This window comes from Gossypium hirsutum, chromosome A06 (genome assembly GCF_007990345.1).
Source record: "Gossypium hirsutum isolate 1008001.06 chromosome A06, Gossypium_hirsutum_v2.1, whole genome shotgun sequence".
Classification (NCBI taxonomy): Eukaryota; Viridiplantae; Streptophyta; class Magnoliopsida; order Malvales; family Malvaceae; genus Gossypium; species Gossypium hirsutum.
The window spans coordinates 46062288-46089599 of record NC_053429.1 but is presented as its reverse complement, the minus strand read 5'-3'; the positions used below and the strand labels follow the sequence as shown (position 1 = coordinate 46089599).

The following is a 27312-nucleotide window of genomic DNA, read 5'->3' as shown; positions in this document are numbered from 1 at the left end:
TTTTCTACGTGTCAAAAAGGTTCTAAAAGTTCTCGATGTAGTCCCAAACCGCTCCCTGTGTATGTTTTGGGCCTTGTAGGCCCTTTTAAGGGACAAATTGCATGTGATTGAAAGGTTTCAAATTGGATGAAGTTTTATGGTTTAGATTTGTATGCTTGTTTATGTTTAATTCTGGTAATTCATCGAACCCTATCCTAGCGTCAGATACGGGTAAGAGGTGTTACATTTTCAAAGTAGTTCTTTAAAACTTTCTCAAGCTTTAAATCTTTCTCAAGCTTCATATAACGTTTCATCCTCTATTTTTCGAAAAGACATGATGTTATGTCTAAGCTTGACATTCATGTTTGGCGGATTATACCATAACAAAAACCTTTGGCAAAGATCATTCTATGATGCCACTGTCCCCGATGGCAAAACATTCAACCATGCTCTTGCTCGGTCTCTCAAGGAATATGGAAACAATTTAAGTCTCTGGGCATCTTCAGGAACACCCTGTTGTCTAAACGAGTCATAGAATTCTAGGAAAAGTCTTAAATGCAATCGTGGATCTGCAGTAGGCAACCCACTAAACTGTCCCAGTGTTTGGAACATCTGAAACATCATCGGTTTCAACTCAAAATGCTGAGCTTGAATGTGTGGTTTAACTATCCCTAAATTCAGATCACCCAAAATTAGCACAACATGTTCACTAATTGGCCTGTCTCGGTCGTCTATCACGTGATGAATAGAAAGATCAACATCCTGACCATTTGGATTTAATGGATCATTCAGACCAGGATCATTCCTGTCCCTAGCCATGCTACACACTTATCTTCTCATTTTTCTCAAAGTTCTTTCGATCTCAGGGTCAAAAGGATACTCTTCATTAGTAGGAATGCCTCTACTCATGCACTGATAACAAACCTATAAAAATTAAATACAACTGAATGGAAATAAATAAAATAACCAAACCAAATTTCACTAAATTGCCAATCCCCAGCAACAACGCCAAAAACTTATTGCGTGTGGATATGCTAAGCGAATTGTACAAGTGTACAAGTCGAATCAAGTAATAAAGTGATAAGTGAGATCGACTCCACAGGGATTAGATAGGTTTAATTTGGTAAGCTATTATGGTAAAGCGAGATTGATGCTAAGGCAAAAGTAGTAATAAAACTGTAATGACAAATTAGGAGAATAATGATGAATAAAATGTACGAAACAATCAAAGAAACAATTAGAGTTGTGAAAATAAAGATGCTAAGGCAAAGATTAAAAGATCTATGATGTTGATCCGTAAGGTTGGGATTTCTAAGATTCCACCAGTATTAACCAATAATGTTATTGAAAAAGTAAAAATAATCTCAAGATTTAATTTTTATAACGATAATAATTTAAATTATAGTCAATATAGAATAAGACCAAAAATTTAATATTTAAAATAAACTTGAATGGTTTGATATTACAAATTATAATTTTAGCTTTACTCTTAAAAAGGAGTTAGAATATATTTAAAGATTAAAAAAAGGAAAAAAACACTATGTAAATTAAGTTATTAAAAAAATGCATAAAGAAAAGTTGTATAACAAAATATGATTTCAATAATATGTTTAATATCTTTCTAAAGAAATATCTAATATATATTATATATGAAATTCAAATTTCAACAATTAAAAATGAGTGTACAAATGAATGTGTAAAATTTAAATTTTACGAACTTGAAGCACATATTTATATTTTTCAATATTGGATATTAAAAACTGTATATAAGGACTTAATATTAAGAAAAAGTGAAACCGAACTAAGTATATTTAAATTTATATTTTTTTTTCGTAATCTATGACATATTAATTATAGCAAAAATTATTGATATATATGATCTTTGTTATATGAATGGTTTAATATTACATTTGGTACCTGAACTTGACACTTTTCCTAATTTGGTATCTAATCTTTTTTTTGGCTCAGTTTGGTACCTGAACTTGACAATTTTTCTTAATTTGCTACCTAAATTTTTTTTGAGCCCAATCTGGTACCTGAACTTGACATTTTTTTCTATACCTAAACTTCTTTTAGGTTCAATTTGGTACCTAAATTTATTAAATTTTATACAAATTACGCAAAACACTAACAGTGTTTTTTTTTTGTTATGCTACAAAAATATTGTTAGTATTAGAGGAAATTTATGTTAAAAAAATAGGTATTGAGTTATGCTTAACGAATTAATATTAAATAAGAAAAAAATTTTAAAACCCCAAATTAAAAGAAATTTATTATTTTCAATTAATAAAATAATTAATTAAATAAGAAAACTAAAAGTAACTGAACATATATAATACAAAAGAAAATCATATCATCTGTCACATTTCGGTCATACATTGATTATTTTTGCTACCTCATAAAAAAATAACACTGTTAGTGTATTGGAGTCATTTGTAAAACATTTGAAAAGTACCAAATCAAAAAAAAAAGATTAGATACCAAATTAGGAAAAATAGTCAAGTTTAGGTACCAAATTAGACCCCAAAAAAGTTTAAGTACCAACTTAAGAAAAAGTGTCAAGTTTAGGTACTAAATTGGACCAAAAATAGTTTAGGTACCAAATTAGAAAAAATGTCAAATTCAGGTACCAAATGTTATATTAAACTTATATGAATTGATATTCAATTTTGATATATTTTTATAAGGAAATTAGATTGAAAAAATATTCAATTTGAACTTTAGTCAATAAAGACACATGGGAAATAATTAACATGTGAAATGACAATTTTTTAACTATGCCACATTAGAATGCTTTCATTAATTGTAACTTTTTTTTTAAATGAAACTGGGTTGTATTATTAAAAGAAAAAACCAAACAAAATCCAAAACATTAAAACGGCCCAATGACCATAAGTGGCCCGCCAGTCCTTTGCAGAAAATAAATAAAATAAGAAATGAGATGAAGAGACAACCCAGTATTAATGAGCTGGTGTTTTCTAGAAATCTCTCTAAAATATCTCATTCATCATTAACAGCTTCTGGAGAAGAACAAAAGACTGGTAGCAATTAAGTTTTCTTCTCTAAATCATAAACCTTTTGGTATTCTTCATCCCCATCCCTGATCTATCTCTGCTTCTGTGATTCCTTCATCAACTGTTTTGTGAGCAAGGTAAGCATTTCCTACCATTTTTAAGCCTTTTGATGCCAGATCGTGCTCTTTCTCATTTGCTTTTCGTCTTATATAATGAAACTTGCTCTCATAGAAAATCTTACTCAGTTTTTGAATGTCTTGAATGTATGCACCTATTATCGATTTATCCCTGCTTTTGTTTTGGGCTTTTTTTATCACTGTCAAGGAGTCCCCTTCAATATCGACAAATTTTAATCCCAAATCCCTGCCTAGTATAACCGTCTGTAAACATGCAACGGCTTTGGCTACAAACCCTAAAGGTATATTCTCATGAGTTATGGTTTTTGTGGCTAAGATTTCCCCACTCCAATCTCTGACTATGAGTCCCAAACATGATCTTTGCATTTTGAGGTCAACTGTTGCGTCAAAATTGATTTTGCAGAAACCCTTCTCCAGAGGCCTCCATTTTGCAACTATTGGACTAAAGGCAAGCTTTTTTCGATTAATGTTGTTTAGATCTTGTAAGTACTTTAAAGTAAATTTTGTTGTTTCGGCACTTGATATTTTTTGACCTTTGTGAATCTATTTGTTCCTAGCAGACCAGATAACCCAGATGGTGCAAATAAAAGTTTGGCAGATATCAGTATTACTGTTTAATACAATCCAGGTAAACCATTCCATGAATTCCATAGTAGATGTATCCTCAGGCCAGACAAATTTTAAGTTATCCCATGTTTCCTTTAAGACAACACATTCGCGGAAGACGTGTTCTCTATTCTCCACTCCTTGCAGACACCTCGGGCAGACGGATTCATTAATAATTAACCTTTTAGTTCTTAGATTTGCTAATGTAGGAAGGTAGTTTAGAGTGGCTCTCCAAGCTATAATTATTAATTTTGAGGGGAGATCACTATTCCACTATTTTTTTGTAGCATTTCCTATTTTCATTCGGGTTGTATCTATTGTTATTGATAGAATTACCATGTAATAATAATTTATACCCACTCCTTACATGTACTCGCATGTTGATTCACCTCTCCAAGCCAGAAAATCATCCTGTGGAGAGTAAGCTATCGGGATTTGGAGAATTCTCTGAGCATCTTCTTCAGAAAAGGTATCTTTAATTAGCTTTGTTTTTCATGATCTAGTGTTGCTATCAATCAGGTCTGCTACCTTCAATATATTTTGGCTTTTGACTAATTGTTTAATATGCAGATTTTTTCCATTTGGAGCCCATACATCTTCAACTCTAATATTCCATCCATTGCCCACCCTTCAGCATAGTCCTGTTTGCAAAAGACCTTTTGCAGCCCATATACTTTTCCAAGTATATAAAGGTAAATTCCCTAGCTCTGAGTTTAGAAAATCAAAATTCTGGTAATATTTGGCTTTTAACGTCTGTGCTAGAAAAGATTTAGGATTTTCAATCAATCTCCATCCTAGCTTTGCGAGGATGGCCAAATCAAACTTTGCAAAATTACGATAACCAAGACCACCAAGCTCCTTTAATTCGTATAAGTTATTCCATGAGCACCAATGTATCCCCCATTTCCCATAACCGTTTTCCACGAAAACTTGGATATTATTTGTTCCATAACTTCACATATTGACTTCGGTAATAAAAAGCATCCCATTGTATAGGTTGGAATTGCTTGTAACACAGCTTTAATAAAAACTTCTTTTCCCCCTTGCGATAGTAATCGAGAACTCCAATAGTCAATTTTTACTTTAATATGGTCTTTAAGGTGTTGGAATGCTAGCCTTTTCCTCCTACCTACCATATTCGGAAAGCCCAGATATTTCTCTAAATTGTTTTTCCATTTGACCCCCAGCCTATTTGAAATAGCTGAACGAATTATTTCAGTTGTATTTGAGCTAAAGAAAACTATCGACTTTCCATAATTGATGCATTGCCCTGAGCATACTTCATATTCCTTTAAAACCTTTTCAAAAGTCTGTACCTTTTTCAGTTGCTTCCCCAAATAAAACACAATCATCCGTAAAAAGGAGGTGAATAATCTGTGAGCTTCTTTTACTCGCTTTTACTCCTCTCAATATTCCTTCTTCACTAGCAAGTCTTAATAATGTAGACAGCCCCTCACTGCATATGAGAAAATAGAAAAGGGCTCAAAGGATCCCCTTGACTTAGGCCTCTTTCCGAATTAAAAACCTTCCATGGCCTCTCGTTCAAAATGATCGAGTACGAAACAATGCTGATGCATTTCATAATAAGCTGAATCCAAGACTCATCAAATCCTATTTTAGCCATCATTTGCTTCAAGAAATCCCACTCCACCCGATCATAGGCTTTGCTCAAATCAATCTTAAGAGCCGTAAGACCTTTTTTCCCAATCCTTTATTCCTCATAGAATGTAGAATTTCGTATGCAAAAAGGGCATTATCGGTAATTAATCTACCGGTACAAAGACACTTTAAGTTGGATCAATACAATAATCGAGTAATTTTTGGGACCTGTTTGTTATAGATTTTGAGATTATTTTATAAAAAATCGAACAAAGGCTAATTGGTTTAAATTCTGATGGACTTTTCGGATGGGGGTTATTTGGGATTGGCACAATATTCGTATGGTTTAAAAGATCTGAGGGTTTTCCTTTGTTAAGAACTTCCAAACAAAAATCACCTACCTCCCTCTCTACGATATGCCAGAGTTTTTGAAAGAAGATGGAAAAAAATCCATTAGGTCTAGAAGCTTTTGTCGGCCTTATACTATTTATTGCTTCAATTATTTCCTCCTCTTTATAATTTCCTACCAACAGTTGATTCATGCTTTTAGTGATAGTGCAATTAACACCTGAAAGAAGGTAATTTGTATCGCCAACTCCTTTAGATTCAAAAAGCTTCATGAAGTAGTTTCTTATTATGTTTTCTAATATTCTTCTTCTTCTATTTTGAGAATTCCTTCGTTAACTTCCATCCCTCTTATTCTATTCATTCTACATCTTTGAAATGCTTAACTATGAAAAAAAGTCGTATTTCTATCCTCTTAACTCAACCAATTCGATCTTGCTCTCTGTTCCCAATACATCTCCTCCTTTTCTATCTCCCAGTTTAATTCTAACTTCACATCAATGATCTCTACAAGGATATCATCATCCCTATCCTTTCTATCAAGTTCAGCCAATCTACCTCTCAGAAACTTCGAACTCCTTTCAGGATCTCCTTTGATGTTTTTCGCCTATTTCTATAAACCCAAACGGGTATACTCTAATTTTTCCAAAACATTACTAGAGTGCTTCTGTCACCAAGATGACTTCTTTGTATGATGGCTCAATTACCCACCAAGATTCGAATATAAAAAAATTACCTCTAGTGCTTTTTACATTTGCCATTGTTTGGATGAAAATTGGGTAATGATCAGAGAAAAATGTTGAACCGAGTACTCAGGAAACAAGTTCAGCCACTCCCGATTTGTAACTCCCTTGTCAAGTCGTTCTCTTATATTTGTATCTACAAAGTTACCCCTATCCCAAGTAAACTTTTGTCTACTGAAACCCATGTCAGCCAGATCACAGTCTTCCAAAGCTTTTCGAAATTTCTCCATTTGTCTCTCATTCTTTGTTATCCCTCCCATTTTTTCATGTGCATACATAATCTCATTAAAGTCTCCACATACACACTATGGTGATGACCCATTATTCCTTAATCTACGAAGAAGATTCCACGACTCCTGTTTGCTTGATTGATTTGGATTACTATAAAATCCAGTGAATCGCCACTTGTTTGGGATATCCTCTTCATTAATCTCCACATCAATGATTGTTTGAATAGCTATAAAATTGAACTAAATTATTTCCATTCCATGCAAGACTTAATCCACCACATGAACCACTTGCTGAAATATCCATTCCATTTTGAAAGCCACATCATTTTTGAAAATGTTCCATTCGAATGCTGTCCAATTTTGTCTCCATTAAGAAGACTATTTGGTGTTTATAAAGCTTCAACGAGTGTTGAAGCCTTCGTCTGAGGATTACCCAATCCTCAGACATTCCAGCAAAGGATTTTCATTGTTCCCGGTTAGCTGGCCATTTGCTAGCCGCTGATATACTTTATGAAAATTTAGCATCGTCCTCCATGAAAACCTGAGACTCTGCTAATGTTGTACAACCTTTCATATTCCCATCGTCGTATTTTTCTTTTTTAGTTGTATCTTCAACATTTGATTCTAAAGCTATCTCTGCCTCTTGATCAAATTTTCGTTTTCCATTTATAAATTCACCGATATTTGGATCTCTTTTACCCCTGTTGGATAAACGACGCCTATTTTTTTTTCTTGTGGCCCAACTAGAGCAATTTTATTGGGCTATTGGGTCCCACAAGTTCAGAATTAATTTTAAAATGATCATCATTATTATACCAGCTTGTGTTAACCAGCTTGTGTTAGATTCATCTACCTCTTCTGTAAGCCCCATTTGCATTGAGTTTACTTTTGGCCATCTTCAATATTGTGTCAATTGTTGTTTAATTGTGCCTCCCCTTTTATAGGTAAATTTTGAGGCGAGATTTTTCCATCATTATCTCTTAAAGTTTCCTTCCCTTTTATAGGTGATATTGCAGCAAAATTCTTTCATCGTTATCTCTAGAGTGTTCTTGTAATTTTTCTGTAACACTCTAATTTTGGGCTTAGTCGGAACAGTGGTTTCGAGACCACAAATCTGACGACAAAAAATTTATTTTTATTATATTTTTATGGTCTACGATTTTACGGGATAATTTCGTGAAAATTTCATTCGAAAATTTTGACATTCGGGTACTTAATTTAGTCAAAAGGACTAAATCGTAAAAAGTGTAAAAGTTGAGTTCTACATACTAGAGGTGTCCAATTGTTATGAAATTTTAAATTGAGGGTCCTTAAATGGAAATTAGACCATTGGTTAATTTCTGGACAAAAATAGACATGAAATGAGTAATAAAATATTTTTAAGTTAAGGGTATTTTGGTAAACTAATAATTAAAAGAATTAAAAAGGGAAATAAGCCAAATTAGCTATCATCTTCTTCATTTAACCGTTTTTACCAGCAGCAGCCATGGTTAAGGTTTGTTCAAACTCCCAAGCTCAATTCTAAGTGCTCCTTAGCTCCGTTTTTAAAGTTCTTTATATTTTTGAAATCCTGGTAACTTGGTTAAGCTTAATCTAGCAATAATTTAACCAAAGGTTTATATTTAGAAAAATACCCATAGGTGAAATGTGTTTATTTTTTATGTTTTATGGTAAAATATGAAGCTTGAAATTGTGTTAAACAACTTTTACTAAGCGATTTTACGTGAAAATGAGTAAAACGACATAATCGGTAAAAATACCTAATGTTCATAAGTACATGTTAGAGTGTGAATTTGATGTTGTTATAGAAGGGAAAAATGACCAGCATGTCATAAAACATAAGAAAATAGGATGAAGTTTAATTTATGAGCCTAGGGGTAAAAATGTAATTTTGACAAAGTTTAGGGGCAAAATTTTAATTTTACCAAAATATGATTTTGGGTCAATTTGAATAATGTGAGTCCTAATTAGGCTATATTTGTAATGATAGAGCAAGGAAAATTGAAATTCGAGCTAAAATCGAGAAAATACTAAGTTGTAGATAAAATGGTAAAATGGCCATTTTCGTATACGAGGTAAGTTCGTGTGTTAATAATAATGCAATACCATACTTGAATTGTAATTTTCTATTGTTATGGCATAAATTGTATGATTTAATATGTTTAGGAGAAGTTGATGGATGGTGTGTATAATATGGAAATTGTGATGCTTGTTGTGTCGTGAAATTGAATGGCAAATTATTGTTACATGAATTGAATGTTAAATTACTATTATATGGGTTGTACCTGATGAGATTTCGACAAGTTTGTACGTAAATAATTTATCGATTTTTTTTATTTTATTATATTTTGTTATCATATGAAATGTGACTGCCTATAGAATGATTATTTGTTATAAATTGCAAATTGAAAAAGGACTATGAATAAATATGTAACATGCTGGAAAGTGAGGAATTTTCCAGTTGAGCCTTTGGAATAGAAACGATACGAATGATCTATTGTGAGGTTACGTGTGTAGTACTAAGTGCAGGCTACTACGTGTACCGGATAATTGGTCGCATGTGTAGTACTAAGTGTAGCTACTATGCGTACCTGATAACTTTGATCATGTGTGTAGTACTAAGTGCAGGCTACTACGTGTATCAGATGGTTAGGTCACGTGTGTAATACTAAGTGCAGACTACTACGTGTACCGGATAATTGGTCGCATGTGTAGTACTAAGTGTAGGCTACTATACGTACTAGATAGCCTTGTCTACAAGTGAAAATATGTGCAGGCAACTGAGTATCAGGTTTTATTCCAAAGAGTTCAACGGGAAAATCGATTAAGTAAAAATATATTTGAACATGATTATATAATGAATAATTGCAGGTATATGTTTATGAAAATTATGAGCAATGTGCTCGATATTTGAGTGAACTTCGATAAGACAAAATGGATTAAGTGAAATTATGTAAGAGTGAATTTTAGTAGTAAAACAGTGTTGGACAGCAGCAGTTGTGTGACTTTAAAAATTCACAAAATATTATGTAAGTTGAATTGAATTTCAAAAAAATTATGGAATTAAAGATTAATGAGTCTATTTTCATATAAAAGAAACAGGGGGAGCAAAATAGTTCTATATTATGTGATATTCTAATTGTTGTGAGACAGTGTCAAAATGAATTTGAGATCTCCTGTTTTGACTTGGAAAAATCGTTAAAAATTGTAAAAAAAATAATTATGAGTTATAATTTATATGAATAGAATCCTAAATGAGTATACTTTCAGGAGGAATGGACGGGAACATCAACCGAGCTTCGAAATATGAGATAAATAATTTTTAGTGAAGAGAGGTCAGAACTATTGGATAGCAAAACAGGGGAAAATTTCATGAATAAACTATACTAATTAGCTAAACCAAAAATTTTGAAAATTTTATGGGAGAAAGGTATGTGAGTCTAGTTTCAAAAAAATTAACAAAACTAAATTTAGAGTTTTGTAGCTTTATATATGAATGATTTAGTAACTATAACTCGATAAAACAACTTAACCTGAACATGTGTAATTGTACAATTATAGTATTTTATCTTGAAAAGCATGTTAGTAATTGCTTATTAATTTCATATGGACTTACTAAGCGTAAAGCTTATCCATTCTCTCCATTTTTTTAGTATTGGAAGGTCGGCTCAGGGTTAGAGATCGTCAGAGGTAAAATCACACTATCAAAATATCATTTTTGAGGGAATTAATTTAAATATTAGAAATATCAGGTGAGTGGCATGCATAGGAAGTTGGTTTGTGATATGTATTATTATTATGACTTTGATCATATGTATCAATCTGCATTGAGTTATCGTATATGATCATGAGATGTGGTCTTTATCCATTATGGTTTATAAGTTTAATTAATCATGCCATGTTTTATGTTTTGATGTGATGATATAGTTAGTTTTGTTTGTTATGCATGATAGGTAATACATCCAGTAAGTTAAATGCAGGCCAGTTGATCATGAATTAAATGGAAATGAGTAATGTTGCCTTGAATATGGATGTTTAATGGACAAATTGGTAACTACATTATGATGGTATAAAATGAGAATAAGATTTAGCATGTCTAGTTCTAGTTAATGTAAGAATGTATATTATATACAGCATGGTAAGCAAATATGTTTAAAGTGAATGACATGTTATTGCATGATTATGGATGTGTAAGTGCTCATTTATGTTACGTTATATGTCTTTAAATATGAGTCAATGTATGTATTCGAAAAGTTTTGAATTAAATGAAATTTTATGGCCTGGTTTTCGTCTATGTGTATGGTTAAGTCTGGTAATGCCTCGTACCCTGTTCCGGCCTTGGATACGGGTAAGGGGTGTTACATTTTTCATTTCTTGAATCATAGAATCCTATTTCGAAACCACTTCCTTCTCCAGCCAGTGAGGCAGGTACGTCGCTCCCAGTAGTAGATCAGCCTCTTTGTTCGCCGCTTCTTCCCCTATGAAAAAACAGTACTTCATTGATTTTTTCATTAGTGAGCCAAGTATTAAGCTTTCTTTCCCAATAATGGAAGATTCTGCCTTAAGTGCTAGCGAGAAAGGATATTCATCTTCTGTCTGCTGTATTCTCTAAATTGTTTTTCCAAACATTCTTTAACCCTATGACCCATCCATCCACAACCAAAGCAGAAAGTTGGGAGATTTTCATAATTAAAGGATAACAAGATTTTCCCTCTTCCATTCGGAGAAACAAAGATACCTCTTCTCAGCTATTTTTGAATATTCAAATTAACTCTAATTCGGCAGAATTCCCCCTTTATCTCGGCTCGAATTACTCCCCTAAAGGTAGATTCAGTTGCATGTATCAAATGTTTCTTATCATACTCAGGTGGACATGGGGCAACCTTTAACTAGAAAGGAGAGAAAATCAATTGAATCTTATTACGCTCTACAGGTTTTGTTAATTTATCAAAGATGATTAATTGTTTTTGGAAAAACCATGGGCGACCCTCCAAGATCTGTTCTAAATCTTCCTCATCTTCGAAAGAAATTGTAAATAAATTTTGACCAGTAATAAGAATCTCAAAACTTCTTTTTTGTTTTCCATATACTCCTTAATTACGCTCTCAAATTGTCTAGATTATACGATTTCCTTGTCCAAATCGAACAGATCAGCGTCGGATTCTCGGATGGAGTGACTAACGAACTTTTCGCTGTTAATTGAATTAATTCTTCTTTAAGGAGAGTAATCTCGTTCCTATTATCCATCGTTTCAGAGTCACCGCTCGTCTTCTTCCCAACCACAGTATTCGCTATTTCTTAGGGAAACCTAAGAGGGCACTCTTGACTCTACATTAATTGTAACTTTAAATTGCTATAGTATATATATTTTTATCTTGTGCGATGCACAAGTTTGTTATATATGTCTATTAAATTATATTAATTTCAAATAATTTTAAGATCTGTAAAGTTTGAAAAATAATTTTAAAAAATAGAAATATTAATACTTTATTATTAATTTAGGATAAACTACAAAAATAGTCACTTTTGTTTGCTCAGATTACATTTTAGTCACTTACATTTGAAATTACATTTTAGTCACTTATGTTATCATTTTATTACGAAGTGGCCACTCTATTATTAAACTCTGTTATTTCCCTAACGACAGTCCTACATGGCAATCTAAATGAGTTCTAAATGTTAACTTGGATGTCTAGTTGTTGAAATAAAAATAGGTTTTTAATTAAATAAATTTAATTTGGACTGCCACGTAGGACATCCAAGTTGGCATTTAAAACTCATTTGGACTGCCACGTAGGACCGCCGTTACGGAGGTAATGAAGCTTAACGGTAAAGTGACCACTTCGTAACAAAACGATAACGTAAGTGACTAAAATGTAATATTTTAAATATAAGTGACAAAAATGTAATCTGAGACAAATAAAAATGACTATTTTTATAGTTTACCCTTTAGTTTATGATATTATAGAAATTGTAAAACTCATATATGGTATTTTTTACGTATGTTGTTAATTTTAAAAAATAAATATTTAAGTACATAATTTAATATTTTTAATGTAATTTCATATAAATTAATGCTCATATATACCAAATCTATATTCATGTTAAAAATTATCGTTATTCGTTATTACATAAATCTGAACTATTGTAAAATTTTAAATAATTAAATTAATTAATATATAAATCAATATAGAAAAAAAGAACATGCGTATTATGTGTCTATATATATATTATATTGATATATTGTTTAAGATATTGTGTCTTATATGCTTTATGACTTTTTAAAAGAATAGTATTACCATGTTATAAGCATAAGGAATTATATTCATCTAAAAATGTTTAAATTAACTTAAAAATAAAATAAATTAAAAAAATTTACTTTTTTCTTTAAAGTAAAACAAACTGAGAATTTCATTTGAATTATTAGTTTATGATTTGAGATAAAATTAATCAATTTTATTGAAAATATAAGTGGACAATATTCAATTAATAAATATTTAAAATAATTAGTCAAATTCATGGATAATTTTAAAAAGGTTATTAAGTAAATTAATTTCTATACTATTTGGAAGATGTGTTAAATTGTGAAGCCCTCAATATTTTAAGAATTTAGGGAGGAAATAAGTTAAAAAGGGTGTGTACATGTGTATATTTTCATTTTTAACTAAAACCTTTTAATATATGTGATTTAATATGTATATATATATATGTGATACTAGCTAATTGTATGTATTAATTGAAATGCACTTATTAATTATGAATCTATTTTATTTTTTTATAATGTTTCACTAATAATTTAATTATAAAATCAAACTATGTTGATATGTCAACATGTAATAGGTGACAAATGTCTTAGAATTGTTTTAGAACTAATTGTTACTAAAATTATTTTAAAATTATTGTAAAATTATTTTTATTTTTTGAAAATACGGTCCGTTTTGCTTCAACTAGGCTTGGAAGTCCAAAACAAATTACAAATAAAACCCAAACACAACAAAAGTAGAACAAAACCCAAACCAAACAAAAGCAAAACAACACCCAACAAAAGTCAGATAAAAAACAAATCAGAAACAATAAAGTAACAAACGAAACACATCCAGAAGCTTATTCCAAACCCTTCGATAACCAACAACCCAAAGCCGCTTGAAACGTTCCCAAGATTGGCAAACAGAGCCATCAATTAGAGGAAGAGAGTTGAGATTCGATGCATAGAGTTGCAAACATTCTCACCCAAGAACTGCAGACAGAATAGGGAGGCAACTACGACGGTTGGTGGAAACAATGATCTAGATCCCCAGTTCCAAGTCCCGAAGCTGAGCATCCTTTAACCGGAATGAATCTTCCGAGTGTTTCATTGCTTCAGACGCCATTGTATGCACTAGTTTATTTCCTTCTCTCTTGAAGAATTCGAAACGACAAGACGCGAAGCCCTTCGCCAGAGTCTTCACATCCCAGGTAATTCGCCTTGTCTCTGAATAATCCTCCTCCGATGCTTGGAGATTCCTAATAACCATTTTCGAATCGCTTTCCAGGATCACTCTCGAGAAACCCATATCCCTCGCAAACTGAAGACCATGCAGAACAGCCATTGCTTTGGCCAACACCACCATCCTAACCAGGTTATGCATTCTGAATCTCGAGCCCATTAAATTACCGTAATTATTCCTAATTAGAAACCCTGAACTGCTCGATTATTTGCCTTAGAAAACCCAACGTCCACATTCATTTTGACCAAGTTCATAGGTGGAGGCTCCCAATTAATTAAGGCTCGGGGTCTGGGATGCTTTAACATTCATGACATCTCTCTATAATCCCCTGCCATATCCCCGAATAAAGGTAATAACCTCCTCACACTTTACATTTCTCTTTCATGCAGTTGCTTGTTAAGGGCAAACTAGATTGCCCATATTGTAATGGCAATTTCCTCTTTAGTATTACTGGCAGAATTAACGAATAGCTAGTTTAACCACTCGTTGAAATTCAAATCTGCAACATAACTTGGCCACCGATAATTTAACTTTGACCAGACCTGCATAGCAAACGTGCAGTCTCGCTCAACATGAACAGTCGATTCACTACAATCCCGATAACGCGGGCAATTATTATCGTGCATAATTCTTCTGAAGTGCAAGTTTTGAAAAGTAGGAATGTAATTTTTATCAAATCTCCACAATAAAATGTGAATTTTGGCATTAAACTCCAAATTTGCTTAAAATTGAACTGCTCCAAATTACTCAACTAGGAAGGCTCTAAAAGGGCTTTATAACCACTTTTGACAGAATAAGTACCCAATCAAATGTTCTCTAATCCAAGCTGTTTTATCAGATTGATTTGTAGTAGGGAGAGGGATACTTACTATCTTATTTCCTCCTTCCTCTAAAAAAGTTGAATAGATTTTTTGTCTATCCCATTGAGTTGGATTTGGGATAATCAAATCACTTACATACTCCAAGCCCTCTACTCTACTCATACTAACTCGTGCTTTACTCCTCCCCGGTAGCCAATAATCCTTCGATATTAAAATTGATAACCTTGATCCAATCCTCCACCCAATATCAGATTGAAGTAAAGCTTTGTGGCACTATATACTTCTCAAAATCAGAGATGGGTTAGAACCCAATAAGGTATCCAAAAAGTTAGACCCATAATTATATTTTGCTCGAAGTAATCTGACTGTTAAAGAGTCTGGAGTTTCTATCAGTCACCATCCCTGCATTGCTAGTAAAGCAATATTAAACTTATATAAATCTTTGAAACCCATACCTTCATTCCATTTTGGAATACAAAATGAGTTCCAAGAACACCAATGTAAACCCTTTCTTCTAGCTTTCTTTTGCCATCAAAATTTAGCAGTAATATATTCGAGTTCTTTACAAAAAGAATTGGGTAGCAAAAAAAAAATTGCATACATGGGGATTTCCTATTACACTGCTTTAATTAAAACTTCCTTTCCCCCCACCGAAAGCATTCTTGAACTACAACTAGATACATTTTTCAGTAGCCTTTCTTTTTTCCTCCCTAAATGCCTCCTTTTTGTTTTTCCTACAACCGAAGGAAGCCCCAAATACTTTTCTTTATTCATATTCAGATTAACACCTAGAATTTGATAAATCTCCTCTCTGTTTCTCCGCACAACATTGGAACTAAAGAACATACCAGACTTGTCGAAATTTATCAATTGTCCTGAACTCTAAGCATAAGTCTCCATTTTTTCTTTAAGCGCCATGGCTCCTTCAGTTGTGGCCTTCCCAAAAATAAGACTGTTATCAGCGAAAAACAAATAGGTAATAAAAGGGCATGCTTGTTAATTGGAACACCTTTAAGATCCCCATTCACAACTGTCGTCCGAAGAAAAGCTGAAAGTCCCTCTCCACAAATGAGAAACAAATAAGACCTAAGCGGATCCTTTTGTCTAAGGCCCTGAGAAGGAAGAAACAAATTTCCCACCTCACTGTTCATAACCACTGAATAAGATACCGGTTCAATACAACGCATAATTTTTTGAACCCACAACTCTGAAAAACCCAATCTTTTAAGCATGGCCTTAATGAAAGCCCATTTAACCTTGTCATACGCTTTACTTATGTCAAGATTTAGAGCAAAAGACCCCTCATTCCTAACTCTTTTCCTCCTCATGGAATGTAAAATTTCATATGCAGTGATGATATTATCAATGATTAGTCGCCCCAAGACAAATGCACTTCGCCCCTCATCTATACAATAGTGGAAGACTTTTTGGAATCTATTCACTAACATTTTTGCAATAATTTTGTAGAGGATATTACATAGACTAATGGGTCGAAAGTAAGTCATGAGCTTAGGACAGCTAACCTTAGGGATCAACACAATCCATGTTTGATTTATGTCGGCAATATTATGACCACCATTAAAACTCATTGTACAGTAGTCTGCTACCTCCTTTCCAACAATGTGCCAAAACTGTTGATAAAATAGGGCACCTAAACCATCCTCTCCAAAAGTCTTCAATGGATTCAAAGATTTTAGAGCCACACACACTTCCTCATAAGAAAAGTCCTGTTCAAGATTCTCATTTATCGTTCTGGATATACACGGAGCAATCCCTTCCAAGATAGCTTCGAGATTTCTAATTCCATTCAATGTGAAAGGGAGTCAAACTAATCAGTGGCGAGCGACAACATCTCCTCATTACTCTTGTACTTCAAACTATTAGAATCCGAAAGACTATCAACCTTATTTCGCCGACATCTTTTTGTAGCAAACTTATGGAAAAAAGGATGTGTTGCTGTCACCATTTTTTAGCTAGTTAGCTCATGCACGCTGCTTGAAACAATGGAAATGTGCAAGTGTACACAATTGCAACAAGTAATAAAGTAGCAAGTAAATGTCAAGTTATTGTACCTATAGGGATTATGTAAAGAAATATTTATGAAATGCAATTAAAAACACTTTGGTGAAGGAAAATCGTTTGCTTTGAAAAAGGGTTGAATAAAACTAGGTTTTAACTAAGTAAATTAACTAAGAACAATTAAAAGGTAAAAAATTCCAATGCACGATTTTTAAAAAGTAAGTTTAATCAATATTAAAAGGTAAAAAATTCCAATGCACGATTTTTGAAAAGTAAGTTTAATCAATATGACATAATTGTGTTAGATCAATTACATTTCTTAACTTAATATTACTAAAACAATATTCACGTTGTTACGAATAAATTCACGGTAGCTTGGTAATTTATTAACTATAGCACATACATACTTGCTAAATTAACTAGTCTCTTGAACATATTACTATGCCAATTTAAACAATTAATCAATTTTAATAAGTAAAAGATTAAGTGAGGTAACAATGTATTTCCATATTGAAACAGTTTAATCACAATAATATTGTAAGTTATGCAAGACTAATGTACCATTTAATATAGTCGCTAATTTAACCCTCAACTACCTTAGAAGACTAAACATGCACTGATTGAGTATTGTGTTAATGAATTACAATTTCAATACGATTAATAATTAATTCATTAGTTACCTTACAATCATAGTGCAAGTATAACATAATCATGGTTTTACATAATCAAACAATTTATTAAGACCTATAACAATACAAACATAATTTTAATAACTTAAGTAGATGAAATGCAGTCAACCTAACACAAATTAAATTTAAGTCATTTTAATTAAATTAAGAATAACAACATAACAAATATTCATAGATATGTTCATAACAACAACAATAAAAGTTAAAGGATAGAAAACTAGAATCAAATCCGCCGTTTCTCTGAAGCCTGACTAGTTTGCTCCGCTCTTCCTTCTTCGCTCATTCTGTTGAATTGAGGCTTCTACAAGCACTTGAATGTTACTATCCAAGGTGGTTGAAGGGTTATCTTCAAATAGGGAAATTGGCAAAGGAAATTAGAAGAGAAATGGGAAACAAATGAGAGAAAGTGAGTGAAAGAGAGAGAGATGTGTGGAATGAGAGGTGTGTTTAATAAATAGGTGAATGGGGTATTTATAGGTGGGATTGGTTGTTAAAAATAGAAAAAAATTAGCCGCCATATACCCCCCTTGGCTAGCCACACATGTAGCAAAGTTTGAATGTTTCAAACTTTGCTAAATTTAGCTTGGGGCAAATCTTTAAAAGCACAGAAAGTGGAAGGGTTTGAATGCGATTTCAAGGAAACATAAAGGGCTAATTCACAAGTTAATAAATTAGCTATTTTTAGCTGATTGGGTCAGCATGTTGGACGGTATTGGGCAGACCGATTGCTCGGTTGGATCAATCTTTTGTATTAGCACAACTGGGACTCCTTTCCAAATATAATTAATAATAATTATTTAACCCAAAATAAATTGGATAAAAAGAAAAGTTAATTATATTATGTATTAATATTCATAATTTGGACCATTTTAGGCTGAAAAATCAATTCGCTTCAATGCGTCAAAAAACGCTTCTCGATTTTGAGCTTCTAGCAGTTTTTGTCGAGTCAATTTTCACTCTTTATGCAAATTTGTTGAAAATAAATGAAAATTTATGAAAATTTATTATAAAATTAATTCAAAATTAATATGTTAATAATTTGAGTACAATTTAATTATTTTATAATTATATTATATTTTTCAACAAGAATTACTATGAAACTGCATGAATTTGAGTTTAAAATGACATGAAAAAGTCTATATTTTTGTGTTTCCATTGCTTGCAATAAAGTTCCTTTCGGTCCGTTTCTAAATTAAGAGGTAATTTGGTATTAATAATTTCACTCAATACCTTATTGGACGATAAGATTCAGTCAACCGAGTGAATTGCATCTTAAGATCTTTTTATTATTATTATAAAACTCTCCCATTTTTAATACGACAAAACCACAAATCAAGACGCACACCAATCGCTTTTAGTCTATTAGGAACATCACCCAAATTCTCATTCCATAATTTTAGCACCTTCGGCTCATACGTATCCTTTAATAACCAAGAAGCTTCGAATTTAAAATGTCAGTATTTCCCACGATTATTTCCTCAATCAGACTATAATAATAAGGGACTCTGATAAGAAAAAGCATGAGGAAGAAGATTCAATTTGTAGTTCTAAAATAAATCACCCTAAGCTTTATTAATAACCTAACAATCTAGCCATTCCCGAATGTTATTTGCGTAAGCCCGTCCTCTCTCCCATGTAAAGCATTGACCAATATCCCCCAAGTCTATAAGAGAGCAATCAGAAAAAAGTTTCTTGAAATCTACTCATTTGTATCTACCTTTGAGGTAACCCTCCTTTCTTTTCTGACAAATAAACTATTTCACTGAAATCCTCAATAACCAACCAAGGGATATGGGAACAATCATCCACAGAGTGCATTAAATTCCATGATGCCTTCCTCTGACTCTCCTCTGGTGCTCTATAAAACCTCGTACATCTCCAAGTTTTACCATATATATCTTCATCAACCATCATATTAATCTGCCTCATCGAAAAAGATCGTGATACCTTGCAATCATTACGCCAACCCAATGATAAACCCCCACTTCTACCATTCGAGTCAACGTTAATCCCATTCAGGAATCCACATTTACATCTTACCTCCACCATCGTAGAACCTTGTAGTTTTGTCTCTATTAAGAAAACTACAAAGGGATTGATATTTGTCAGCAAATGCTGGAGACGACGAACTATCTGAAACCTCTCCAAGCCTAAAATGTTCCAACTAAGCAGCTTCATTGTGTTCGGAGCAGGCCTTCCAATCTATTAGTGTTAGGTACCTGTAGCAGAGTACCTAGTGCTTCATTCGAATCTTCATGAAAAGAAACTCTTGAAGGAGTTGACCAAACCCAGGGTCGCTTTAGCCCATCACTGTGTTTTATTGGGCTATGTTCCTCTTCGTAGTGAACCATATCTACGTCATAATCGTTGCCACAGTCTTTAGACGCTTGACCTAAATTGACTACTTTTAATTGGCCTAAAACTAAAGGTGCATTGACCACCTTATTTATAAGAAGAGAATAATTGGAAATAAATCCTGAATAAGCCCTCTGATTAACTTGCCCCAATTAAGGAATCCCATAATATATCATTTCTGCAAATTTTATGGAGTTACCGGATTTGGAGCCATCACCCCTTTTGTCCTCCACCAACCATTTGCTCTTCCAAGCCGAATTTCTCCTTAACTAGGCCTGTAGAGAGATAGCCCATCGAAACATATATTTCTATCGCGGACTATGGGCTCTAATTGGACAAAAACTTTCACCATGCCCTAACTTACGACAGGGAAAGCAAAATAAAATGAGCTTTTCATATTCAAATCGCACAAAAATTGACTCACTATTCGGGATAGTGAGTTTTTTTTTTCCTTATTCTTAATGGTTTTCTAACATCAAGTCTCACCCTTACCCGCATTATTCTTTTATAACCCAATTGAATTATTGCTACATCATACTCAACAAAATTGCCGATAAAACTGCCCAACTGGCGAGCTAAAGTTTCAAACATGGATCCAAGCGGTAGTTCATAAATTTACGTCCAAAATTCCACCCAAAATAACGGAATAGAAAGAGGGTTGTCCCCCTCCTTAAGTGGATGTAATACTAGAATATGAGAGTTAAAGCTCCAAGGACCATTTCTTTTGACTCTGACCACATCAACTTCGAAATAAAAATGGAATAGAAATCGCTCGTGCCCTAGATCCGAGATGGAAACACGTCCTATAGGACACCAAACATTAGCCAACGTCAATTTCATCGCTTGAAAATTAACAACACTAGATGTAAGAAATGTTCCTAGATAACAGTTTGCATATGATGTTTCACGTTCAGACACATCAACCCCCAAGTGAATGGTCTGTTCTTTCTCATCTTCAAGAGAAAGATATGCTATTGAGTCTTTCATAAACACCAAATCCAAAAAACAAAACAAAGAGAAAATCGACAAATAGAACAGAAAAGAAGAATAGTGCTAGCAATAGCAAAAGGCATGTCAAAAGACATAGAGAAAGCGTGTCAAAAGACAAAGAAAAATGTAATATGATTGTTTTAAATTTGAACCATACAATAAAGTTATTTCAAAATTCTATTTTATTATATATATATGATATATATGATATGTTATGATATGATGTGTATGTATGCTATCATATATAAAATAAAGAAAATAAAAAAAGTAAGGTTACCTGTTTTTCCTTATTTCTAGCCCGATAGGTTGGATAAAAAATAAATGTTATATTTATATTTTATTTAATTTTTTTATTTTTATGAAATTCTATTTTTTAGTTTGTAATTTTAATAATCAACTATTTTATATAATTATATAAGTAAAAGAATAATTATGAAATTAAGATAAATTTTAATATAATTTTTTATATAGTGCAAATTTTAGGAAAGCTAAAATTAAAGAAAATATAAAGTTCTGATTTGAAAAAATTCAATGCATATGTTTAGTAAAAAATCAAATGAATTGAAAAAAAAAATATTGTATGAGATGAATGAGGATAGGAGAATTTTTCAAAAAAACAATTTCCATAATATATATTCAAAATTAAATCAATACACAATCAAACTATTTTTTTCCTGTAATTAACCATCTAGAAAATGAGATGAATGAGGAGATAGACCGGTAATAAAGTTGGATTGTAATTACACTAAAATCAATGCAAGAATTTACCAATTGATGTGAGGATTAATTGATTTGCCAAATGTCATCAAAAAAACAATGCCAACAAAGTCAATTTTCCTATTTTGTTTTTTTGTATATGTATATTTGCATACTCGCCATACACAAATTAATAGTGTTTATCAATGTTTTTAAAAGAAATAAAAAATAATGTAAATTTAATGTTAACATAAAAAATAAAATACTATTACATCATGTTTGGTTTACCATAATGAAATAAAGCTGTTATGGAATAAAGCTGTAATCAGTAATTCAATTGTTTGATTAAATGGAATGGAATAAAACTGTAATAGCATTCTTGTATACGTTTGAATCGAATAGAGCTGTAATAGCATAAGAAAAAAAGTTGAAATGACTAGAGTACCCTGAGTAGAAATTTTTTAAATAGATTATTATTGTTATTGTTATTGTTATTAAATTTTAATAGGATTATTATTAAACATAATTTAATAAAAATAAATAATTTAATCATATTTTTTTAAAGATGTGTTAAAATATCATTAGTGAAATAAATAATTTAATTATCCTCTAAAAAAACAAAAGATTAGAAGTAATAAATAGCTTGAGAATTATATTTTACATCCAAACATAATGTTCATACATTAAGAAAAAGTTACATGATGTCATTAATTTATATGTCATAATATATATTACTTAAATAATAATTTAAAAAAATGGAAAATACATGTTTTTCTCTTGTCTCAAATATTTTTACTTAGAGACAGATGTTGAAATGTAGCAAAAGAAATGATGAAATTGTTATATTGTATATATATTTTTTTGACATATTTTCATTAATTACAAATTGTTTTTGTGCCGTTAGACATGTATAATAAAAGGATCTCATGTAAAAGTAAAAACAAATAATATAGATTTAATGTAATGTATTTTATTTATATTTAAAGATTTAACACATTTAATAAGTTTCAAGCCCTTCACAGTCCATTCCACTTTGACTCGAAACCTATACAATGTAGCATAAAGATACTATAAATCACTAGCTGAGTTACTTTCAGGAGCCAACAAATCTTTGTGATGTTGTTTTTCAATCGAAAACACCAAAAAAAAAGAAGAACTACTCGAATTTCAACAAGTTCCTGTCAGTGAAAATAACATAAAAAGTAATTGAACATTGTAGGCAAAGACTTTAAAAGGAACCTTACATGTAAAGAAACCTTAAACAGAAACCAACAGATCCTCTTAGAAAATTCTCGCTTAACAAGTTAGAAAACTCGATATGTGAGACCCTATACTCATATTATTATTCACAACACATTTCTAAGTAGTCAGATAATCAATAAATGAAAAAGTTTACTAGGTAAATCACAATTGAAGAATCGATTTTAAAAATGCAAATTAAACAACTTAACATTAATACTCTATTACAATGACTACGTTCCAGTAAAATCCCTGTTGAAATTGATATTTCTTAACTTCTTGGAGTTTTAAAAAGAAACTATTCATGAACAAATAAAGTGATTATAAATGAAACAAGTAGAAGAGGAAAATAGCATAAAAAAAGCAAAGATTTTTGGCAAGCCACCACCTTCATAACTGTAGTTGGAGCTAGAAAAGCTAGAGTAATGGCCAAACCATTTGGTTTAAGTATAAGTTAAGCTATAAATGGACACATTTGTACAAATGTCTTTTGCCACACAGATTAAATTGTTTGCTATATTTTTCACCTATTATTAGCACCTTACTAAGGAATTAATTGGAAAGCAGGCGTTGCGTGTGAATATAATATGCGAATGTGCAAGTATACACGTCGAATAAAGTAATAAAATAGTAAGTAAGATCATCTCCTCAAGGATAAAATAGGATTAATTCGGTTAAGCTATTACTATAAACTATATGAATCAGGCTGTGGCAAAATAGAATAATAATTTGTAGAGGAATAATCACGTATGCAATATTAAAATCAAATAACTAACTTCAAATTGTAACAGCTCATTTTTCAGTGAAATCGGAACAGTGGTTTCAAGACCACAAATATGATTCAAAATATATTTATTTTTTTTACCATATGGCCCATAATATGATAGAAATAACGTGTGAAAATTTTGATATGAAAATTTTATCGAATTAGTGCCTAATTACGAGGACTAAATCATATAAAATGTGAAAGTTGAATTTTAGTAGCTATAAGGATCAAATAGTTATGGAATTTAAAAGTTAAGGTTCTTATATGGTAATTAGACCATTAATAAAGGTATGTAGATTTTTATGGTGACTCATCCATGGAATTATAGAAATAGATAAGGGACTAAATTGGAAATACCAAAATACATGATTAATTAAAAGATGGAAAGGAATTATATCATCTTATTTTCATCATCTTCAACCTAAAAACACATGAAAACCCTAGGGGAGAGAACAAAAGGTTTCAAAGGCTAATTGGGTAAGTTTATTTGTCTCATTTTTAGTAATTTTGGTGTCTTTAGAACCGAGATAGCTTAATCTCTCTATTTGAGGGATTAATTTGAAAAATTATCAAGGTATGAAAATGGGTCATGGATGTATTATGCTGGAAATTAGAAATTTATGGTAGAAAATGAAAGATTATTTATAGATAAAAAACTTTTACAAAGTGATTTTTGATGAAAACTTGATTTAGGGACTAAAATGTAAACTTGTAAAAATTGATGAAAAATTCTAAAATTTTATGTAAACATGTGCTGGAAATTTGTAATGGGGCTTTGGTTAAGCTTGGAATAGGGAGTAGTTTCTACAAGTTTCATTTTTCGGGCCTAAAATTGAGTTCGTCTAATTGTGAAATGTATGAAATTTACGATTAAATTCATTTATATAGATCCAGAAAACACAAACTTGAGGTTAGATCGAGGAAAGGAAAAGATTTCGGATTAGTAGATTATTACGCGAACAAGTGTCAAGGTAAGTTCATGTAACTTAACCGATATTTGATTATGTAAATTGAATGTTGTATTGTATGTAATGTGATTTATGTTAATGTGCCCCACTTTTAAGTTATGATGGAAAATTTATACGTATTTAAAATGATGATAAAGGGGTTAAGTCCCAATTAAACATTGAATTCCGATGATTGTATATGCTTTCCCGAAATTAATGAGGTCCTACATTTGTTGCGGACGGGATTTAGCTTGGACGAGTAATTCCAATGACCTTATTATATAAAGGATTTAGCCTTAACGGGTAATCCTAATACAATGCCTCTTGAGTATGCGTTAAAATTAGGATTTAGCCTGGACTGGTAATTCTAATCAAGCTTTTTGAGCATTCGCTATATAAAGGATTTAGTCTGGACTGGAAATCCTATCATATGACATGTAGCTCCAGAGTGTGTTCCTTCGTTAAGTATCTTAAGGGTTACCTTTGATAAGAATTAATGGATTATTGAATCGTACATCTCGAGTGTACTATTTGAGCCTTCATCGGGATTTTAATGATTCAAAGGACATATAACTCTTGACTTGACATGAAAATCTCGAGATAAATGATAATAACTTGAAAGAACATTGCTTGATGAGCTCATGTATGTTACTTGATTTTTATGAATAGTTGGTGACTAACGTGATTGATGAAATGTATGTGATTAGGCCATTTAGCCAAATGGATGGAAACATAACATTGTATGCCTAGATTTTAATAAACAAGATTGGCAAGTTTAGTTTCTATTGTACGAACTTACTAAGCATGTAATGCTTACTCTTTTTATTTTTCCCCTATTTTATAGTGCTTGGAAGCTTGTGAAGGTTGGAAGGTCATTGGAGCATTGTCACACTATCAACTAGCATTTTGGGTATATTTAGTGAAATCATTTTGGTGTAATGGCATGTATAGGGAAATTTGGCTAGTAGTGGCTTGAAATATCATTTTGTAACCTAGCCATTGGAATGGCTAGTGATGGTTCATTTTGGATATAATTTAGTAATCTATTATGGTATATTTATATATATATATTCAAATGTGTTATGCTAAGTTCATGTGATCAAATATTGTTAGTGTCTAAGTTAAGCTACAGTGAGTCAGTAACCGTGTATGCATGAAATGGTATGCCTTGATGAATGATGAATTTGTTCAATTGAAGTTCTTGAAATGGTTTGAATTAGTTGAGTGTTCTTTGTGCAGGTTTTGGGTGATTTTGGGTGATAAATGAAGCTAGGAAATGGCTTCATTTTCTCCACACGGACAGACACACGGGCTTGTGTTTAGACCGTATGTGACACACGGCCTAGTAACATGAGCACGTGGTTAGGCTGTGTGTCCCTTGCACCTTAATTTTGAAAAATAAAATGTTTAAAATTGGGCACACGGATAGAGACACGGGCGTGTGTCTTAGCCATGTGTGTCACATGGCCTAGAATACGGGCGTGTGTTTTGGACGTGTGAAACTTGAACCTAATTCGAATTAAATTAATAAACCACACGGCCTAGCACATTGGCGTGTGTGATGACCGTGTGTGCAAGTCAGATAGTTACACAAGGTTGAACATGGCCTTTAGCATGTTCATTTTCTACGATCACACGGGCGTGTCCCTTGAACCACATGGGCGTGTGAGCCTTGCAACTTGGAAAAAAATTTGAAATTTCATGAATAATTCTTAGAGGTCCTGATTAAGTCCCGATTCGATTCTAAGGGTCGTATTGGACCTCGAGGGTCCAATTAAGAGACGTTATGAATAATCTTGGTTAATGAATAGTGTCTTATATGAATTAATTGAAAAAATTTTGTATGTTCTGGTAATGTTTCGAAGCCCTAGTCTGGCGACGGATACGGGTTAGAGGTGTTACATTTAGTGGTATCAGAGCTACAGTTTAGTCGATTCTTGAATTTGACGTAGTGGACATGAATTTAGCTATAGATGTCATTATATAAATTGTGATAGTGTGACGACTCCTGATCATTTTAAACACATAGTAATATCATCCAACCGAGTTAGAGTTGAATCTGAAGAAGGTAAAAGTAATACTTCAGCTTCATTTCAAAGAGTCCCCTCTGCGTCTGGTAGTGAAAGGCCCGTGTCTGAGGGTCGAAGTGAAGGGGTAAAACAAGCCTTGTTTCAAATGATGAATGAATGGTTTACAGAATACTTAAGAACAAACCCCGCTGTACAACGACCTTCCCCTCTTGCTCTTCAACCGATTCTTAAGGTACCACAGGGTGCTGAACCTGTTAGAATTGGTAAGCCTCCGATAGATAAAATCCACAAACATGGGGGGAAGAATTTAGGGCTACTGCAGATGATGATCAGGAAAGGGTCGAGTTATGGCTTAAAACACTATTTGAGTTTTTGATAAACTATCCTGCACACTTGCCGAGTACCTGAAATATGCAGTGTCTTTACTGAAAGATACGGCTTACCATTGGTGGAATACCATAATTTCAGTTGTACCGAAAGAGAATATTATGTAGGAATTCTGCCACATTGAATTCAGAAAGAAATATGTTAGTCAGAGGTTCATGGATCAGAAAAAAAAAAGAATTTCTAGAACTCAAGTTGGGAAGCATGATCGTATCTGAATATGAACGAGAATTTTT

The 27312-nt window shown here is 32.3% G+C and overlaps 2 protein-coding genes across 9 annotated transcripts; one reads left to right on the top strand and one right to left on the bottom strand.

Annotated features, from left to right (window-relative positions):
* Window positions 1-387: 387 nt before the first annotated feature.
* On the bottom strand, window positions 388-798 carry LOC107963201 (uncharacterized). Its single transcript, XM_016899772.1, has one exon. It carries the CDS (start codon window positions 796-798, stop codon window positions 388-390), a length of 411 nt encoding a protein of 136 aa, XP_016755261.1.
* Window positions 799-2948: 2150 nt separating this feature from the next.
* On the top strand, window positions 2949-25878 carry LOC107962336 (uncharacterized). 8 transcript variants are annotated; one of them, XR_005928502.1, is made up of 8 exons: window positions 2949-3411; window positions 3534-3578; window positions 3691-3758; window positions 4135-4205; window positions 4307-4428; window positions 13897-14108; window positions 14186-14489; window positions 25507-25878. XR_005928502.1 is itself a non-coding variant. In XM_041115319.1 (6 exons), exons 1-6 carry the CDS (start codon window positions 3255-3257, stop codon window positions 10345-10347), a joined length of 504 nt encoding a protein of 167 aa, XP_040971253.1. In that variant the 5' UTR covers window positions 2949-3254; the 3' UTR covers window positions 10348-10469. The 8 variants fall into 8 exon arrangements, 1 of the variants encoding a protein (XP_040971253.1); XR_005928504.1 differs by lacking the exon at window positions 25507-25878 and having other exon boundaries at window positions 2949-3130; window positions 3318-3411; window positions 3503-3578; window positions 14186-14622; XR_005928503.1 differs by lacking the exon at window positions 25507-25878 and having other exon boundaries at window positions 14186-14272; window positions 14358-14622.
* The last annotated feature ends 1434 nt before the right edge of the window (window positions 25879-27312 follow it).

Excerpts from the sequence above, each read along its gene's own strand:
- LOC107963201 (XM_016899772.1), bottom strand. The coding sequence starts at position 798 with ATGGCTAGGGACAGGAATGATCCTGGTCTGAATGATCCATTAAATCCA.
- LOC107962336 (XM_041115319.1), top strand. The coding sequence starts at position 3,255 with ATGTATGCACCTATTATCGATTTATCCCTGCTTTTGTTTTGGGCTTTT. Across the intron at positions 3,412-3,533 it reads TTTGGCTACAAACCCTAAAG|AAACCCTTCTCCAGAGGCCT; the intron begins GTATATTCTCAT and ends TTGATTTTGCAG. Across the intron at positions 4,429-10,306 it reads ACTTTTCCAAGTATATAAAG|TATTGGAAGGTCGGCTCAGG; the intron begins GTAAATTCCCTA and ends CCATTTTTTTAG.